At 42.5% G+C, this 21,244-nt stretch overlaps 1 protein-coding gene across 1 annotated transcript; it reads left to right on the top strand.

The window, feature by feature from the left end:
• The first annotated feature begins 129 nt into the window (after nucleotides 1–129).
• Nucleotides 130–19,347, top strand: zranb1b (zinc finger, RAN-binding domain containing 1b). The gene is made up of 10 exons (XM_069658966.1): nucleotides 130–424; nucleotides 1,594–2,660; nucleotides 7,336–7,523; nucleotides 10,569–10,722; nucleotides 11,610–11,681; nucleotides 13,357–13,555; nucleotides 14,181–14,301; nucleotides 14,677–14,806; nucleotides 17,090–17,319; nucleotides 17,542–19,347. The coding sequence occupies exons 2-10, from the start codon at nucleotides 1,688–1,690 to the stop codon at nucleotides 17,758–17,760; spliced, it is 2,286 nt and encodes a 761-aa protein (XP_069515067.1). The 5' UTR covers nucleotides 130–424; nucleotides 1,594–1,687; the 3' UTR covers nucleotides 17,761–19,347.
• Nucleotides 19,348–21,244: the final 1,897 nt, after the last annotated feature.

Here is a 21,244-nt window from a genome sequence, read left to right as displayed (position 1 = left end):
CCAATCAGCTTGCTTGGCAGATTCGGGTGGTAAATCCTGATCCTGCCCCTGCCTGTAACACGGCCCAGAGAGCGCTCTGCTCTCCCTTCTCGTAGTGTATTTTTTAGCCCTGCCTCGGTTGCTTCCCTTCCCCTGTGCCGCCATTAAAGCCCGTCAGTTTTGTTGTTGGGAATCGGGAACAGGATAAAAATGATTTAACGCGTCAAAGCAAACAGAAGAGGGACGGGACAAGGGGGGGTTCTTACTCCGCGGTACGTATGGACCTTCAACTGCCAACTAAACGGCGCCCCAAAGAAGTAAATATGCGGTTAGTGTGGGCCAAGTGAGTGAAGCCTGAGTTCGGATTGGAGTGGGTTTCTTGGGGAAGCTCCGTTTGTTTTGGCTGCGGTGGGAAACTGAGGAGTGTAAACACAGCAAAGCAAAGGTAAGCGTTTCATCGTTAGCTTGTAGAGTTGAAAAGGGCCTTTCAAACGGCCACATAATCCCGTAATGTTAGCGAGCAGCCTGCTAGCTTGGCTTTAATTCCTGGCTGGTAACCGAACGATCGAACGTAGCCTGGTTGTCATGGATAACTAACGGCTAGTTAGCTCGCGCCGTGTATCTATTTACACGCGACACCGTGTTAAGTTATATTGACTAAGAGCACAAATGACACTACTCGAATGCTCATTTGAATTAAACCCAGCTTGTTGTTTATTTAAGTCCATTTCCTAATGTTTTAATTAACATTAAAATTAGCCTACCAAAAATAAACAGGTTGAACGACTATAGCTGGCTGGTAAACATAGGTACGTTCCTGTTTTAGTTTGCCTAACCTACTAAACATGCAGCTATCTCGCATTTGTGTGTTTGTAAACTTGGAGGCGTGGTGTAAACACGATAACTTGCAACCAACTCTTGTGCCTCAGCGGCCCAAGCAATGTTAACGTTGTCTTATCAACTTTTGTCTCGCAAATAAGGTTCAGACCAAGGGCACATGTGGTTTGAATCATTAAGTCTCATATGTAGGCTTTAGGGCGAATTAAATTTCAGTGCATCTGTATGTGTCTTAACCAGTCACGCGCTTCCCTGCTGGGTATCTGGTTTCATATGTCCTTGTCTCTTGTTACCCAGCTCGGTTGTAGGGCACATTTGCCAGGTCCATGTAACTTACTGTATGTGTTAAAAGCCAGCGTTAGGTTTTAATAGTCGCTTCATTGTTACCTTCCAGGTTGCATCTTCGTCCTGGGTCTTTGCTTTGTGGGTCTCTAAACATTGCTTCCTCTAAATGTTTAATGCAAATTAGTGCCAGATTGAGAAAGGACATCAGTGTAGATTTTTGTTTGACAGTAAATCATCTAACGGCTGAACAATGGGACAGCAAGAGATTTACCGCCTAAAAACGGGAAAGTTAAGCACCATTTTTTTTTTTTTTTTAAAAGCATCGTTTTTAAGTGAATTTGTAATCCTTTAACTCTTCCAGAGTGCTTGTCTTTGAATTATAAGATATATTGAATTTCTTTTATACTTATGTTGCATTCGATATGCTTGTTGCCATAACATCAAATCATTATGCTAAAATAGCATTTCTCTTTTGTTTCTGTTTTACCCCAGTGGACTGCTTGCTGTGTGATCTCCTTAAGAGTGGATCTGCCGAGCTGAGAACCCCTCTGAACGGCAGGAAGCCCCCCTCAGCGGCGGTGTGACGATGACCGAGCTGGTTGCCAAGTGGGCCTGTGAATACTGCACATACGAGAACTGGCCGTCCGCCATCAAGTGCACCATGTGCCGCGCTCAGAGGCCCAGCGGGAGTGCCATCATTACTGAGGAGCCCTTCAAGAGCAGCCCTGCTCTGGATGCCAGTCTGCACCAGTGGGACCCTGCAGGCCTCAGCAACAGCCCATCCCAAGGGGGCTCCAGCTTACTTATTTGTCCAGACTCCAGCGCACGACCCCGTGTCCGCATTGCTGACGCACCTGAGACTAGTAGCAAGTGGTCATGCCACATGTGCACCTACCTGAACTGGCCTCGGGCCATCCGTTGCACTCAGTGCCTGTGCCAGAGGCAACAGGCTCAACAACAGCAGCATGGGCATCATGCAACCCATCAAGGACTTCATACCCAGCAGCCACGCAGCCCCACAGAATCACCCCAGACCTCAAGCTCTGGGTGCCGCCCTGCTCCCCCGGCCACTACTACAGACCCCTGTGAGGAATATAATGACCGTAACAGACTCAACACTCATGCACAGCACTGGACCTGTACTGCCTGCACTTACGAGAACTGGGCCAAGGCACTCAAGTGTGTGGTTTGTGACCACCCAAGGCCGAATAGTCTGCTAGCTGAACCCATCGAACTGGCATCGGAGCCCGAGAGCCAACAACCTTCCTCCAAACTTAATGAACAGGACAGGGACAACAGGAGGGGCATTGTTGGGCATGTTGTTGGGCAGGGAGTAGGGAGCGTGGTAAGCGGGCTGGGGGGCTGTAGCAGCAGCCAGAGGAGGTCACCCCCGGCCTCAAAACGGGAGTCAGAAGTGAACATGGACTTTCAGAGGATTGAAGTGGCATCAGGGGCTGGGATTGGGAGCAGAGAGGAGCTGGAGGTGGATTTCAAAAAACTGAAACAGATTAAGAACAGGATGAGAAGGACTGATTGGCTCTTCCTCAATGCCTGCGTTGGTGAGTTTTAAGAATATTTATATATTCAACTTGTTTCCTCTGTTTATTTTGTTAAGTTATGTAGTTGGCATCAAGTCTAGTGAATGATGTAATGGGTGGCAACAGAGAAATGGATGACTGTTTTAACCATTTGGAATGAAACTGGTTGCAATCCACTTTATATCGCGCATTTCAGATGAGTCAGATTTGATACACGGGTGTATGCTTAGAAATCCCCTGCATTCAGCTATTGTACAACTTCACTACACAAACTCCAAGTGTCCGGCCACCCACACTGTAGACTGCTGGTGAATGTGGAGTGGGAGGGAGTATGAACATTTAAAGAACAAGTAGAGATTGCTTTTTTTCCCCTCTCTTACACCACTATCTCACTCTCTCCGGCCTTCACCGTGCCCACATAGAGTTTGTTCTGCACACCCACTCAACCTCTATTTCTCTTTGACAAACAGCTCTTTTGTGTTACACTGACAGCCACACATGTATTTGATATCCCAATGAAGCCCTTTTATGGATTAATAGTTGCACAGTGTTTCATGTGTGCTCAAAGCAAAGGGATTATCGGGTGTGAATGTCACAGAAGCATCGGTGTAGTTAGTTTGCTTCTGGTCCTGCACTGGGTCTCTTACAGCGCGTGACATAGTGAATTCCCTCATGTCTGAGTGGCTTGTCCCCTAGGGAACAAGTCTCATCTGGTTAGAATGTCTGATGTGAGTGGGTGTGATTTAAAGCAAATTCAAGTGTTAGCTCTTCTTATCTTATCGGAAATGCCCCTTACTTTCTCCATTGTTCCTTAAGGGAAGTGATATTCAAGTGATGCAAAATTTGCTCGTATTTGTCAACAAATACACATACGTCGTGGATATTTAAGGGCTGCAGCCAGCCAATAATTTCATGAGTGATATATCCTTATTATTTCCGCGATTATTCCATTAATCACTTGGTCTTGGGAAAAATGCCCTTGACAGTTTCCCAGAGTGCAAGCAGACGTGCAGATTGTTTGTTTTGTCTGACCAACAGTCCTTAACCCCGAAATATTTCCTTTAACCCCATAGAAAGTAATGATAGGAAGCAAATATTCACAACTGAGCAGCTGGAACAAACCCCTTGTTTTGCTTGCAAACGTATTTGGTCGATTAATAAACTAACTTTGCCTGAATGTAACAAAAATCCGAGTTTGCACACTTCTTTGAGCTGATAATGCAAGTTGTGCCTTTGCTCCTGAGATGACAGACATGCAGGTTGCACTCATTCCTCACCACATCTTTCAGCCATGTAACAAGCTCTCGATGATTCACCAGTGTTTGATTTCTCCGTGTAATGCCGAAAGTGCCTAGTTCTCATTATACAGGCAACAGTGAGTGAGTGGATGAGGTGTGACCCAGCTGCAGTCTCAGAGGAGAGAGGGGAGTGTGTAGCCCAGTTGCGTTGAGGACAGGCCAGTGAGTCTGCCCCGTGTTGCCAGGGAGGTTTCCCTGTCATTGACGTTTGGACCTCAGTGTTTGTATACAGTGTCCTCACAGCTCTGATAGATGCCCTGGTTTCAAAAGGGACCCGCTGCACTAAAAATAGCACGATCCATGTAACAGAAGTTGAAAATAAATAAGTCTCTGGCAACAGCAAAGACCTTTGCCCCTGTGCTGTGGATGACCCCGGACCAACTCCTTCAACTCTACTGATGTTGCTTACATATGTGGTTACACCTAAAAGCACTATCAATGCATTCTCACTGGCTCTGGTACGATCAGGTGTAAAAACAAGCAATAAATAATGTAAATCCCACCTATCCTAATCGCAGAATTTTAATTTTTTCATAAAAGTATAAAGCTCTAAATAGATGACATGAATTCAAGGTAACATGAACGGAAAATTTGCAGCGGAAGAAGTTACTCAGATATCGTGATGTATAATTATATGATTGTAACGTGATATTATCGTTATCATGGGCCACGTATCGCGTATCGTATCATGAGTTACCCTGTGATTCCTACCCCTAGTACAAACCCCCAAAACTTAAATACAAAACTTCCCACTATCATTTAAAAATAATATTACCTGTCAAAATAATTGAAATATGTGCATATCTTCCAGCCGTCTTCCACAACACAGTAGAGAAAAAACAGTGTAATAATCATCTCACCGTGTGTGCATTTTAGTTCGCTTGCTGTAAATAAGTATATTCAGATTGAATGAATAAAAAGCTCTCTTTTACAGTCTGGGGAGAAAAAGAAGTAGTTTTTTTGTGTGTGTGACAAGATGCAGTAAGCAGTGATATTTAACTTGTTTCTGTCGGCCATTTTTTAATCTTCACTCTGGTGGAAATGCTGCCAGTTATACTGCTCCCAGGGAGAACTTGACATGGTGGTGAATTACTCACTAAAGTGGCTAGTGTAGCAGGTACCAATCACAAGAACACTTCAAACTATCAACATTTCTCTGACAGTTGTTGTTCTTTTTTTCTATCCCTGTTTTCGGGAAAGCCCAGCATCAGTGAGCCTGATCCATGCTGTCTCATCAGTCTGTCTTTAAGTGTATGCCTGTTTGCACCTTTTGTGCTTTCTAAAGGATCTGTGGGTACAGTACTGACTGCAGGGCTACAGGCACGCCCACACTAATGGAGTGTTTTGTGGAAAGTGGTTGTGATCCCTCTCTATCACACTGCGCTGCTATTGTGTAGTTTCTCTCCTCATCTCGCACAGTGCCAGCCAACTCCACATGGCACAGCGAGTCCTTCCACCCACTCCATGTCTCTCTCGCTCTCGGTCTTACTCACACACACAGATTATGCAGCTGAGCATTGTGTGTGGTCCTTTGACGTGAGAACAAAAGCTCAGCAGTGTTTTAATGCTGTCAAATGTACGAGAGAATACCACATAGATGGGCTTTTACTGTACATGCTAGAAATGGAAAGAGGGATTTTGTGCAGCATTGAAATTAATTCACACTCTGAGGTTTGATGTCATTTGATCATAATAGCACACTTATCCAAATAGTTTACTCTCCATAAACAGTGAATAACTTTGGCTTTATCTCACTGAGTTAGTGGTTGATTACAGTTACAGAGGCCAGCATTGGTGCTGAAAACTAAAGCAGACGACTCTTCTTACGGCGAGCTAATCATACAAGCATGTTCCTGTCAGTCGACTTTTCTCTGTTTGTGCTAGTGCTTTGTTTTACGAGTTGGACTAAAAATATCTCATCCTTTAGTGTCTCTGGACTGTTCAATATATTTTTTTTAATCTCAGATTCTACACTTTATTACAGAAAATTACAAAAATGGTTCATATCAGAACATCTGATGTGTATAAGCTCACTGGAAAAGTATCACTGTTGAATCCTGGCAGTCAATTTGTGTTTAAGACCAGCTCCAGTCATGTTTTAAGACATAAAATGTTCTGCTTGAAATAATAAATTGTGTCTGATATGTTTTTTTTTTGCATTTTTAATTACCTTGTAAAAATCCTCCCAAGCCATCTCCTCCTTCTCCCTCTTAAAAAATTCCCCAATCTGCATAGTCTCCGCCCACAATGCAAATTTCCAACAGGCCCGTCCGTCGTGAAAACTAAACACGTCTCTGCCATCGTTTAGTGGCAACCTGTCGAAAGTTAGCGAGCTTGAAATGTAGTTATTAGTAGTAGTATGATGGTTACAGCTGGCTCGTGCATCGTCGAAGTGGTTGCCATAGGTTGCACATAATGATATGCATAGTGTCACCCTGTCCATTAACGGGATTGGCTCCTTAGGTTTGTGATGTCTCAAAGCTGCCAATCTGAAAACGTGTTGTTCAGCCCGTCGTTGGTACACTGCAGTTTAAAAGCAGACAGGCCCAGCCATGGAGATGACTGCTCATGTTGTCCCTGATACGTCTTGTAGCACATGAAAAACACCACATGGAGATGTTTACAAGGTTAAACACTTGCTTTTCATTGGATGGGTTTTTTAAGGAAAAGCTTTAATTGACAGATAACTGTAATGTTAATGTGGAGTGTTGTATGTTTTCTGCTGCTTGCAGTTTAGTGTGTAGTATGACTGTCTTGGGGAATAAGTAAGTAGTTAGGTTTAAGTGCTGGTGATAAATTGCTTCTGTTGGACTTGAAAAGGAAAGAAAAGCCAACACCTGCATCTGTCCGATCAAACGCATCCTTCAGCCCTCATGCTAAGAGATCTAAGCCTGAAGATTAAAAGGGGAAAAAATAACTGACGGACTACAATGTGGCCCCCTATTGTCTTTTCTCCTTCACTTCAAAGGCAGTGAAGTCACAAAGCTGTTACAGCTGTGATGGAGATAAAGCACACTCTGATCTCTAATATTTTACACTGTTTGGTTGAGCACAGAAAGTCCTCTGCACAAGGTTGTTGTATTGATAAATCTCTTGTGTACAGTCATGTTGTGATTTTAACCAAAGCGATAAACGTGTTTTGTCAATAAGAATGCCAACAAAGAGTAAACCTATAAACTCCTTTATTATACTAATAAAAGCTTTTGGTTAATAATAAGCCTTAGGCTGTTTATACTGTGTTTAAATGTCTCCATAAATAATTGCTTGTGTTAACACTGTTTGAGTGGCTCCGTAATGCTAAATGTCTTTCATGTAAAAGTACATAAAGAAAAAACAGGTGCCAGTCATAAGTGTTATTCATGAATTTGACCTTTTCTGTCGCCCTCTTTGTCTGAAAGGTGTTGTGGAAGGAGACCTGGCAGCTGTGGAGGCCTACAAGTCATCAGGAGGTGACATCGCACGACAGCTAACATCAGACGAGGTGCGCCTATTAAACCGGCCCTCAGCGTTTGACGACGGCTTCACGCTGGTTCACCTCGCCATCCGCTTCCAGAGGCAGGACATGCTGGCTGTGTTACTTACCGAGGTCAGTAGAGACAAGCAATAAGATAGCAGGACTAAGGCCTAATACAGGTATCAGAAATTGATATCACGCGGTTGTTCCGAGTGTTTGAATCTGTAAAGCCCCATTTCACTCTCTTAACACTTTTACTTGTGTAATATCCGGATTCATTACCTTGGATAATCCAGCCTGGACTCTCCCACGACTCTTCCCACCTAATTTGTAGACACAGGGCGTCTCTCCGCGTCCCATTAATACAGTGCATTCCGTTGAAAAATAAGGTGTGTCCATTTGTTGTTTGGCGTGGATGCCTTTGTGATATAATCAAGCTTCCGCTGTGGGAAGGCAGGAATGCAATGCTTGTATTTTGACAGACAGATTAGACGCTCAGTAGAGAAAATGTCATGGATTTTAATTGTCTGATAGTTCCTTCGGGTGTTGTTAACGAAAACATATCTGTCGTCGGAGATTTTATTATAAAAGATATATTTTACGCCCGTCAGCTCGTCTCTGTCATGGAAAAAAGGTCACTGACAAAGATTTATCGTCATAATTTTCATTAACGAAATCAACACTGCTCTACCATTCAGGATTTATGTTGGTAGATTATAGATACATTGTAATATCTGTCAGATTTTGTCACTGAAATTTGTTTTTCATGTTTCCGTTCATGATTTCAGTTGAGATGTTTGTCTGTTTATCACTATGAAACAGGTCTGAAGTATTTAGGTTAAAAGGTTTACAATACAAATAGTTCCAATGGCATCTAAGAGTGCAAAGGGTAGTAAGCATATGCTTAATCTGTGTTACAATTATAAGGGGGTCCTTGGAAAATGTTCCCCCCTGTAAGGGGTCCTTGGCCCAGTGGCCCCAAAAAGTTTGAGAACCCCTGTTATAGTAGAAATAAATTAGACGCGACCAAGAACTTGAAGACAATTTCAAACAAAGCGTAACCCAATATTGTTTTAAGAAACATACAAATGCATATATCTCTCTTAAATCATAGTGGGTTTTTTTAAAGCATGAGCATATGTTTATGGCCAGGTGTGATTTAGGAGTTATTATTGAAAAGGAGTAGGAGACCAAAAAACTGGATCATAAAAATTGCAGGCATACTTGAGTTATGGTATGATCGCAGCGGGGCTTGTTTTTGCGTCAGAGATGTGGCAGCCTTTTCTGGTGAAGGCTCTTAATCTCAACATCAGATGAGATCAAAAAGGAGGAGGAATCACAGGGGCAAAGGGGTTTGCAGAGAGGAAAGAGACTGGAACCCAGCCACACACTCCCTCTGGGTTTATAGATCAGATTCAAAGAGGCCTGGTGCACAGAGAGTAATAATACCACGTCCTCATCTCAATAGTGATAGTTCATGTATTTAATGTTGATTTTTATATGCAGTTTGTTGTTGTAACACAGAGACTCACAGAGCTAATGTGTGTGTGTGTGTGTGTGTGTGTGTGTGTGTCTGCAGTGTGCTGAGATGTACTGCAGCTTGCTTGCCGTCAGCACTGTGATCCCAGATAATCCGTACACACACCTCTCCTCCCACTCTCAGTCTCTGTCCTAGTTTCTCTTCCAAAGGGGGGGTCAGTGAGTAACCACTGGATCATGCCCCAAAAATTCTACAAAGCTGCTTTAACATCAAACAGAAACAGTTCTTTTCCTCCTCTTTTCCTCAAGGCAACTTAGATAAGATTAGTGGAAGTATATTTAGCTCAGGTCACAATGTTGTCTACCTAAAAAACCCAAACTCTGATTGCTTTGTAAGTGATCAGTCTCCAACTATGATAGAGTAATACATTCTCTTAGAGCCACAGTGTTTGTACTGTATATTTTTGCAGAAGTCAAATTGATATTCAGCAGCTATCAGTAGCCTGACACTGTTATTCCTGCGAACACAATATTTCCCAGAGTAATCTGTCATGGTTGAAAGGCATTCTTTGTAAAAGACATCCCAGAAATGTTCTCCAACTTGACATATTTATTAAAGACCAGCTCCAGTCATGTTGTAAGGCATATAAAATGCTTGAAATAATAAATTGTCTCTGATATGTTTTTGCTGCAAAATATGTTTAATTACCATGTAAAAATCCTCCCAAGGCATCTCCTCCTTCTCTCATTAAAAATTCTAGAATCTGCATAGTCCGCCCACTATGCAAATTTTCAACCGCCACCTCGATCGTGAAAACAAACACGTCTCTGCCGTCGTTTAGTGGCAACTTGTTGAAAGGTAGCAAGCTTGAAATGTAGTAATGTTAGTAGTCAGTCGTCGGTAACAGCTGACTCGCGCATCGCCGAAGCAGTTGCCATAGGTTGCACATAATGATATGCATAGCGTCACCCTGGCCATTAGCAGGATTGGCTCCTGAGGTTTGTGACGTCACAAACCTATCAATCTGAAAACGTGTTGTTCAGCCTGTCCTTGGTACACTGCAGTTTAAAAGCAGACAGGCCCAGCCATGACGATGACTGCTTATGTTGTCCCTGATATGTCTTGTAGCACATGAAAAACACCACATGGAGATGTTTACAAGGTTAAACACTTGATTTACACTGCAACATAGCTCAGGCTGTTTTGTTCTTATCACCCTCATTTAGGTTTTAAAAATGCAGCCATTAACCTCTACCTCTTTTACTTCTACAGCCCTTTAAAGGTCATGTTTTAGACAAAGTGTTTTCTTCATATATGCTCTCTTTATCTTAAATAACACTTTTGATCAGATTGGAGAAATCCGTCTAATCAAGGTGACAAGATAGAATTCAGGCACTTTGAATGTCTGGTTCAGTGTAGCATTTCATAAGGGCTTTTTACACTGCTAGGTCAAGGCGAGATTATTACAAGTCTCCTTTACGTTATGTCTTCTATGTAAATTGCACAGAGGCGGAGGTAGTAACAGGCGTAACAGGTAAAACGTCTGTGTAAACATCAGAGCCGGCAGGGTGGAACTGTACCTTGTGTGTGTATTTGAAGCATGCGCTGTTGGCGCAGTCAATGCCAGAACACTGTAAAAGGAGGCACTTTATATATTTAGATTAAGTTTCCCTCCCATTTTCCTCCCCTGTCTGCAGGTGTCCCAGCAGGCAGCCAAGTGTATTCCGGCCATGGTGTGTCCTGAGCTAACGGAGCAGATCCGCCGTGAGGTTGCAGCCTCTCTTCACCAGCGCAAGGGAGACTTCACCTGCTATTTCCTCACTGACTTGGTGACCTTCACCCTGCCAGCAGGTCAGCCCTTCAGCAGTAAACAAACGAAAACAAAAGGGTCTTTATTGGCTTAAAAAACTCTTAATTCATGGCTGTCAAAACATGAATTATTGCAGCTGTCAAGTTTGCATTCTCTGTTTCTAAGAGAAACCCCTAATAAAACTCTGTAGCTGCAGAAACCCTGTCTAGCTGTCCCCTCTGGCTCGCCAAGTGTGAGATAGAATGCGTGTTTTGTTTACTCGTGGCGTATGAAATTGCTTGTTGTTCGAATGCTGAGGGGACATAATACCACGGTTGTCTGTTTCCAACTGCCAGAAGACGGAGGCCACCTCTGGCTCATTCTTTGAGTATTGTTCTTGCATACTGAGTATACCCGCCCGCCAACGATGCATGTCTCTTGTTCATTACTGAGATATAGTTAGCATTTTTGCCAGTGTCTCTCTGTGAAATTACATGCAGTCGGTGCTTTTTTCTGTTCAATTTCTTTTTGTGGAACTGCTTTTGTGGCTCAGTTTGTCGCTGGTAGCTAAGCTAAGGATTTTTGTTATGCACTGTTTTCAGGACAATGCAGACCTTGGCTTCTGGCCACTATAGAAAGCCATTCTGTTCAGTTCCACAAAGTCAATGCATTCATTTATTTTAGCTGAAGAATAAGCTACTGTGTTGACGCGAGCTCAGAGCATGCAGAGAAAGCCAGTGACCATTGTGGGAAAAACAAAACATGATGGCTTGAGCCACGAGAGAAAACTAGTTAGCCTTCTCAGTTATTTCAGCTTAGTGTGACAGCTAGTTTAAGTAGAGATTAATGCGTCCATTTAATTAAACAGAAATTATTCTCTTCACCTGTGTCACCTCAAATAACCTCCCTCTTGGATTTCTCTCATTCACTTCTCTCTTGTTTCTTTCAGACATCGAGGACTTGCCCCCGGCAGTTCAGGAAAAACTGTTTGATGAGGTGCTTGATCGGGACGTACAAAAAGGTGACACTTCAGTTACACCCATCACATCCTGTGCAGACATATGAATGCAGTTGCTTTAAGAGAGAGAAACAGATCTGAGACGGTGAAGGTCAGGCTGCTCTGCAAACAGAGGGAGCCCTGTCACAAACTGTTTACTATGATAGGAAGGCCTTATATTACTTGTATCTTCCCTTTTAACCAACACTGTGTTTTGCCTGCCTGCGTCTTTATCGTGTCTACCAGTTGCTTCTGCCCTAATCAGCCTAATTGAGTTTTAGGGATTTCTCTGATCCACATTGGATGAATGTACTTCGTCCCAGCCCTGACGTACACACACAAATAAACACACATTTAAAGACAATGCATTCTGTCTTTGGTGCCCTGCTTATTTGTGCATCCTGTTTAATAAACCCTATGTCTAAAATATCACACGCAGGATAGGTAGAGAAAGACGCAAACCCTGGTTTCACCTTGAGTAACCTGTCTGCATGTGTGTTTGCACTTCATTAATGAGTTTTGGAAGCAATGATTGCCCTAATGAACAGAGAACCTTATCTCATCAGTCAGGTTAAGGGATTACAACAAGCCAGGTCAACACTACTTAAACACCTGATTACTTGGCCATGTAAACCCTTAAACCAAATGTCTCAAGGGTGAACAGCGTGTGTGCTTTTACAGGAAAAAAAAAAAAGGAAGGAAAGTGTCATTGGAGTAATGTAGCATAATGAAAGGAAAGATCTTTTTTTGTGTAGTGTCAGAAATAATGCAACACTTGACAAAATGGTTATAAACTACAGATATTGACTAGGGAGTAAATCTTTCTCTCTGGAGAACATTTTTTTCTCCAGAGCATTCAACCATCACAGACTTCCACTTGATTGTTTAAAACCACATGCCGTTTTGTCTCTTGCTTGGCTGTGATTGGCCAGTTGCATTGCCATGACGCTACACAGAAGAAATAATCAGACTGTGTTTTGTCTGTTTAGCTGAAAGAGACTGAGAGAGCTTCACAAGACAAATCAGCATGCCCAGTGTGGTGCTTTTATAAACCACCCAAAAAATACAGTTGATGCTCTCACTTGCACTTTATGTTTTTGTAACAGATTATAACTCAAACTGTAAGATGTAGCTGTATATTATATTATAAAGACCCACTCCAGTGACAATCAAGTGTTTATCTATGCTATGCATGTCATTATGTGCAACCTATGGCAACCACTTCGGTGTTAATATTACTACTACTTATTACTAAATTTCAAGCTAGCTAAGTTTCAACAAGTTGCCGCTAAAAGATGGCAGAGACGTGTTTAGTTTTTGCGACGGATGTGGCAGTGGCAAATTTGCATAATGGGCGGGGCCTATGCAGATTCAGGAATTGTTACAAGGGAATTAAAATGACTGAAGCTGGTTGTTAACAACACATTGTCTTATTTCTGTTGTAACACAGCTTCTGGCAGTGATTCAGTTTTCTGACTTACTCAGACATCGTTCAGACAAATCTATTTTGACAGGTCAGAGTAGTCATTAACATCGTCTGGAACAGTCCTTTCAAATGCCATCACCTGTCTTGTTAAACACTTTGGCCCCTTAAACTGCTGCTTCCTAAAGTACACTGTGTTCTCTTTGAAGAGTAAGAACCACTGAGAGGCTTTATAGAGAAACACAAAGCTCACCTTTTTCCTCCCCTTTCGTTCAGAACTGGAGGAAGAGTCTCCAATCATCAACTGGTCCCTGGAGCTCGGGACGAGGTTAGACAGTCGACTGTACGCTCTGTGGAACCGCACGGCCGGGGACTGTCTGCTCGACTCTGTGCTGCAGGCAACGTGGGGCATTTATGACAAGGACTCGGTGCTCCGCAAGACGCTACACGACAGCCTGCACGACTGTTCTCACTGGTGAGGCACTTAGGCGATTAGACTGTGTGTGCTGATAGTTATTTAAAGGAGGATGATTTTAATGATACTGCATATTTAATATACATATATGCAGGTGTGTTTTTAACCACTGCAAGATCAGAATCCAGTACGAAAACATCTGCTCATGCTTAAAGAATTTAGCCAACTGTTTTACACTGAAGTGAGCAGGTTGAGGAGTTCAGGAGTTCCTTGAAATTCAGCCTTCTCAAGTTATATTTTGTTTTCCTTCATTGCATGACTATGTTTGAAAGCGATGCCAGGGTTAAGAGGTTGGCATAAACACCAGAAATCTAAAGTTTTAAGATCCAGACCAGTTTAAGAAGACACAAATTTAAGAAGAGATTAATAAACTTCGGATGTGCTTAAGAAGTGTAAGGCCTGAGGCTGATTCTTCATGGACGTAAAAGCATGTCTGTTTCTAAAAGCTGTTGGTATTTCAGTTAGAAAATTACTATTTAAGCATAATGAGTAATTGCCATCCAACCTCCACCACAACAGTTCTGGAGGAATGCACTAAAATGCGGTCACCGCCCTTCTTCACAGTGAGGTCAAATAATGTCACAGACAAAACAACACGACTTGTGTTTGTGCGTGTGGTCGGCAGGTTTTACACGCGCTGGAAGGAGTGGGAGTCGTGGTATTCGCAGAGCTTCGGCCTGCACTTTTCGCTGCAGGAGGAACAGTGGCAGGAGGACTGGGCTTTCATCCTGTCCCTGGCCAGTCAGGTACAGCAAGCACACACATGAACATGGCGGCCAGCAGCTGGATCTGCTTAAAAATGTGGCACACTAATGATGCATGAATTATGCAAGAAGCTTTGCTGCTCTTACTGCAGTGTACTTAATCTGTAATGCCCTGTGAAAGTGCATCCTGTCTGTCATCAGCACTTCTCTGCCTCTCACTGCTCAGCGTGACCTCACAGACTAAGTATTTGGGCGGTTTGTTATTACATCTGGGCGTGAAAGCAAAGTAATTGTGTGTTTTAATGTTTTAATACTTGGCAGAGAGAACGTACAGTATGCAAGACTCTTTACTTTGTACTTTCACCGACGCCAGCTCTCTAACTGTTCTTTCCCTCCGTGTTGTGTTTTCCTTCACAGCCGGGATCCAGCCTGGAGCAGACCCACATTTTCGTTCTTGCACACATACTTCGCAGGCCTATCATCGTCTACGGAGTGAAGTATTACAAAAGTTTCCGTGGCGAAACGCTCGGGTACACCCGTTTTCAAGGTGAGCAGAAACACAACCGTTTTGACTAATGCAGTTTGGCGATAACATGTTGAGTGCAGCTCCAGTCCAGTGGGTGGAGAAGCTCTAGACTTCCTCTGTGAAATAGCTCCAGCCTACATGTGTCTGCATAGCTGACATAGCTGACATAACTGCCCCTCTGATCTGTCAGTAATTGCTATTTACATCATGCATCTGTGTTATGTCTTTCATTTAAGGGGTATTTTAGTACTTTGTGACTCAAAATAACATAAGCAACATAACAAAACGCCCCCTCCTGTCATAGGAGCACATTTAGAAGTGTATTGAGATGCCAGGAAGTGTTTAACACACACACACACACACACACACACGCACACGCACATTTCGGGGTACATTTCAACATATGTAAACCATCAGAGCTTCAGTCAAACAATCCCGCGAGCGTGGAGAGCAGGCTCCACGTTTACGGCGCGCAGTAAAAACAACCTGGACTCAGTTTGCCCGCCGAGCAATGCTGTGCTGGGGATGATGAAAGTGCTCTGTAATGGCCAACTGCTTGTGGTAAAGCCAGCCTGATGGATGTGTGATTTACTGTTGCCAGGAGCCGATGTAAAACACACAGAGGGAGGCGTGCGTACGGGCGCCTATAGGGAGGGGAGCGCGGTGTAAAGTGGTGACCAAGTGAACCCAGTAAAAACACAGCGGTAACTGGGAGAGCAGAGCAGCTACACACAGGCTTCTCAGTAGTGGTTTCAGTTACAGAGGAATTCACGAGGTGTGAGAGCTGCTTTGTTTGTGATTGAACTGGAGAAATATGAGACATGAATACTGTCCGTGTTGTCTCTGCTGCATTGTTCTGTGTGTAACCAGTATCTGATTCTGCCTTTAACTGTGGTAATGTGCTAGGTCATCTTCAGTGGTGGAACTTACTGTTACTGTACTGAAGAACGCTTTTTGCTTTATACTGCGTTATACTTTTACTCTAATAGATGGCAGAAAACATGTATTTTTTACTCCTCTTGTTTAATAGCTATAGTGACCGTGCAGATTTGAATGCAAAACAAATTACATTGATACTAACTAAACTTAATTTAACTTAATATACTTAAAGTGTAGACAATATATTAATACGGTATATACTACAACATGAAACTGCTTCTTTGAATCTTTTCATCAGTGAAAATAATCCTACAATCTGTATCTGCTGTATCAAAACTTTGATAATTTGGCAGATAATATCTGTATTTGTTTACCTTGTTAATATTGTAAAGGCAGGACTTTTTACACTGTTCTATTCATACGTTTAACAACATTTTACTGAAGGATATGAATAATTGTTCCATTAAATGACATGTCTCATCGTATTTTCCCCAGATTGTCTTAAAAAATTATCAATTTTTTCATCATTTAAATAATATACCTTGATTCATTTCATGTAAAAAAAAAAATATATATATTTAAATAGTTAAACAAAATACTGAAAAATACTTACATAAAGGTTAGTTTTAATTAATTTGGTCCAAAGCGGCAGTAACATTATTTACACTTTGTTCCCTTAAAGTCGAGGTTAAATGAAAAATGTAATTTTAATCATTTTAGATCACATCCCCGGTAATATTGTGGATCTATTTGACAATATAGGCCAAAAAAAATACAGAAAATCAATTTCTTCGTATTCTTATATCAAAATCCGATCATTTTTTCTGGCAGTAAAACTAAATTTCACGCGTGCTTACGTAAGTTAGCACCAAACTATTTCAACCAATCAATCTGCAACATTTAGCCGCAGAGCACCAAGAACGCTCGGTCAGTTAACTAGCTACTGCGCTGTGGAGAACGTCCGTCTACGCCCACTTCTCAGCGATCAAATCAACTCCCTCTAAGGATATGTCCCGCCTGCACGTCCTGTTTCACTTGGAAATACGTTACGATACGGAAGCTAGATACTCTCGAAATGCCGTTTCAGCTCGACTTTAAACAAGGCCTCTAAAATACCTAACAGGAGCTTATAATGCATTTCTTCACAGTACTAATGCACTGTATTGTGTAATGAGCAATGCTAGAGCAGAGAGTGTATTCCACTAAACTGTATAACCAGCAGTATCCCTGTAGACCAAGTAGGGAGCCATGAATGTGGTTCAAATTTGTTGGACAACAAAGGTGATCATATTCCATGTAATGAACTGAACATGAACATTAACAGTGGACATCTTTACCACCTCTGCTCTGTAAACGTAGGTTTTCATAAAGGCATAAAGTATATCTTCAGAAATGATTCAAACTAACCGTCTCCTCTCCCTCCAGGTGTGTACTTGCCCCTTTTGTGGGAGCAGAGTTTCTGCTGGAAGAGCCCGATCGCTCTGGGCTACACGCGGGGCCACTTCTCAGCGCTGGTGGCCATGGAGAACGACGGCTTTGACAATCGCGGCGCGGGCGCCAACCTCAACACCGACGATGACGTGACGGTCACGTTTCTGCCGCTGGTCGACAGCGAGAGGAAGCTGCTTCACATTCACTTCCTCTCAGCGCAGGAAGTAAGGACCCCATGTTTGTCTTTATAGAATTTAAATGGGTTTTGTTTTTTGTTATGGGCATGAGAGCTTAAAACGAGGATGCTTTGTAGGAAAGGTTTCTCTCCTTTGTGTCAACAGTTTAAAAGATGCAGGGCTTCACCGGGACTGTACATTGTTGGTATGAATTGGGTCTAGTAATGTGGCTCCCTCTGATGGCCATATTTGTGTCTCCCTTTCTATTAGATGGGTAATGAGGAGCAGCAGGAGAAGCTTCTGCGGGAGTGGTTGGACTGCTGTGTGACGGAGGGCGGCGTCTTGGTGGCTCTTCAAAAAAGCTCCCGCCGACGCAACCACCCGCTCGTCACCCAGATGGTGGAGAAGTGGCTGGACGGCTACCGACAGATCCGCCCCTGCGCCTCTTTGTCTGACGGCGAGGAGGAGGAAGACGACGACGACGAGTGACAAAACCGAGGTGGAGGGGCGGGACTCCTCCCCCTCCTCTCTCTTACAGTTCTTTTTTTCTTTCCTTTCCTGACACGGACAAACTGTGAAAGCCTTCAGGAGAGGACCGGGAACCAGAAGCTCCCACACCCACCCTCCACCTCTGACAGAAGTCACTGCTACTCTTCTAGCACACGCAGACATTATACTTAAACACATTCACTCCTGACAGACCTGAAACTGACAAACTCCGCTGCTGCACAGCAGATTTGGGGAGAGAAAAAAGGTTTACAAATGCAAATGACCTTGTTTTGATTTTCAAATGTAAAGGAAAAAAGGAATCTTTATCCATAGATGTAAATGCATGTGGTTGTTTAAAAGAGTATAAGGAAATATACCAGCAATGATTGAAATCAACACTTTATATCCGTTCAGTGTGGGCACTGACAAAAGCACACTTCCAAATTGATCTTTCTGATGTTTTTTCAAGTTGTATAAGAGTTGGCTTCTTTAGCGTTTTGTTTTTGAATGGGCAGGGACGAAGCCAATAAATATCATTATCTTTAGACAACCGGAGATTGTGTAATAATAAATGACTTTAATCCTTATTACTAAGCACTGCACATTTATTAAAACATTTCTATATAAATACAGTATCATTGCTTGAATTAAGGTCATATATGAAGCTCTTGAAAGGGGAGATGTTTCTCTTTTACAAGTCAAACCTACACTCATTAAGGTTTAGCACACGAACATTCATGTTGGATCTTTGGTTTACCTTTTTTCAGGCTGATTGAACTGAGAAGTTGTGTGTGTGTGTGTGTGTGTGTGTGCGTGTGTGTGTGTTTGGTTTTTCTCTGAACTTACTCTACATATTTATTGTTTGGAAAAATATTTTGAGCTAATAAGAGCTTTCTGTATATTTTCTCCTTTTTGTGGTTTTGTTAATTATTCTCAATCTCGATGAAGACACGTTGCACAGAAACACTGTTGCTGTGAGGAAAGAACCAACAATGACCATCAGTGAAAAGTTTACTTACGTTGTTGCGTGCGATTTAGTACCTCATCTGATTGCCTAAAATCTGGTGCTTTTGTTTTTTGGGCAGGCGAGTGTGCGAGTGAGACCAAGAGTCACACTTTGTTGTTTCAGACTTCCTCTTTGTCCTTGTTTTCCTTCGAGCATTTGTCGTCAAGGTCACCCTCATGGTACACATCCGTTCACCTTCTCTGTAACGCCCCGTTTGTTGTCATTATGTGAAACCATCTTTAAGTTTTTGATTAAGGTCGTCGTGAAAGACTGCAACATATAAAACCAAAGCTGACAGAAAAAATAAAAAACACAAGTTGTCGTTACTTTTTTTGCTGTGAATGTTTGCATTTTGTTTTCTCCCCTTTGCCATTGCGTACTGTAACCTCTTTCGTGTGTCATTCAAGTCATAAACGTTTTTTGAGCATCACCTGTATGTTGCTTTGTATTTATGCAATAGTTGCAGTTGTGACTATGATGGTTTGTGGATTTAGGCCTGACTTCACTATACAGAGTGTAACGCAAAGAGCAGGCAAAATAAGGAAAAAATAAAGGAAAACCTTTTTGAATGTCCAACTAAACTGTTTCTGTCTGATGTTCTTGTTTTTACCCTCTCTCTGTATTTCAATTAATGATGTGATTTAAAGCAGGTTAGAGAAGCTTAACGACACCTGTGACAGGTTTCATCCCGGTGCTAAGTGATTCAAAAGGATCAAACAGATCTTAAGTTTCTGTGGCACCCTCTTGTGGATTTTAAAATCGTTACACTTTTTAGTACAATCAGGTCGCTTGAAGGTTATGAAGTAAAGATACCCTTCTTTATAAGGTTTAGCGTCATTCGCTTTAAAATAGCTTTATTGACAACTTGTCCCCAATGCAAAGGAGAACAAAGAAATCACTCAACAAAAAAAAAGCTTAAAACCAGAGCAGGTCTAGACCTTTCACAGCAGCAGCAACAACAAGAGAGACAAGAGAGCACAGCTGCTACAGGGAAGATACAAAGTTAGAAACATGCATTAATGGGACATGAATGTTAACAGATGGAGAAGAGAGAGAGGAGCTCAATGTATCAAGTCCCCCTGCAGGCTATAGGAGCATAACAAGGCAAGCTCTAACTATAAGCTTTCTTCATAAAGCGAAGTTTTAAGCCTACTCTTAGAAGCAGAGATGTTACTACGCCAATACAAACTCAAGGCATTGAAAAATAGATTTCACTGATCTACTTACATGTTGCTAAGCGCAAGCGCGTGACGGCTGCCTTGCTGAACTGCGTCTCGTACTTCTCCGATGTCCACACAGGCAGCACGTCGGGTATACGTTGCTGCAGAGCTGCTGCTGCCAGCCCTTTCTCTTTACATGAAGTTTGCCTTTGATGATGGCTGTTAATAATTGACATGTATCCGTTTATTGTGTAGTGTGTCAGTTGCAGAACGTCTACCTGTTACATGCACACCAACATGAAAAGCGAGAGGTAACACGACTGACACGCACTACAGGTTGACCAAGGCATTACAGATAACAACTGTTAACATTATACTTATGCATCTTCTCGCTCAGCTACTTTTACCTCAAACTACAAATCTATCAATCAATTTAATTTACTTTAAATCGCAACAATAGTTATCTCACTACACTGTGCGAGCAGAGCGGGTCTACACCATTTACAGCAGCAGCAGTCTGCAGCAACGATCCTCAGGAACCTGTGACACGAGCGAGCACAAAAACTACAGGGGAGATACAAAGTTAGTAACATGCATTAATGAGACATAAATGTTAACAGATGGAGAGGAGAGAGGAGGCAGTGTATCAAGTCCTCCAGCAGTCTAAGAGCAGCATGACTTGAGGCTGGTCCAAGGCAAGCCTGAGTCAGCCCTTAACTTTTAAAAAAAAGTAAAGTTTTTATATAAAGTTATTAATCTTTCTGTACTTTTAGTTGAGTAAGATTTGCATTGCTCAGAATATATCCTAATACAGTGGATTACACCTGACTACTGTTACTTACATGTTGCTGAGCGCACATATGTCTGGATGGCATAGGAAAGGGACTGCACAGCGCTGCAGTGCTGTACTACTGCTGCACGTACCCACACTTTGTCCACACAGGCAGCGTGTTTACTGCTACGTTGCTGCAGAGCTGCTGCTGCCAGCCCTAATTCTTAACACTGAGTTTGTCATAAATGACGGACAGTAAATATTAAAAGTGGCTGAACGAGGACATGCATCAGTTTATAGTAAACATCTGAAATATGCTGTATATACAATACACAGCATGACTCTGTCAGCTACTTTTGCCTCAATCTATCAATCAATCAGTTCTATAGAGCACAGAACTACAGGGAAGATACAGTTAGTAACATGCATTACTGGATGAATGCTTACAGATGGTGAGAGAGGAGAGAGGAGCTCCCCGCAGTCTATAGCAGCAGAACTAGGGGCTGGTCCAAGTCTGAGCCAGCCCGACTATAAGCTTCATCAGAA

Source organism: Semicossyphus pulcher, unplaced genomic scaffold, assembly GCF_022749685.1.
Source record: "Semicossyphus pulcher isolate SPU_LCO1_2020_fin unplaced genomic scaffold, fSemPul1.0.p SCAF_12, whole genome shotgun sequence".
In the NCBI taxonomy this organism is placed as follows: domain Eukaryota; kingdom Metazoa; phylum Chordata; class Actinopteri; order Labriformes; family Labridae; genus Semicossyphus; species Semicossyphus pulcher.
Note: the sequence above shows the minus strand (reverse complement) of the source record. Positions and strands in the feature narration are given on the sequence as shown.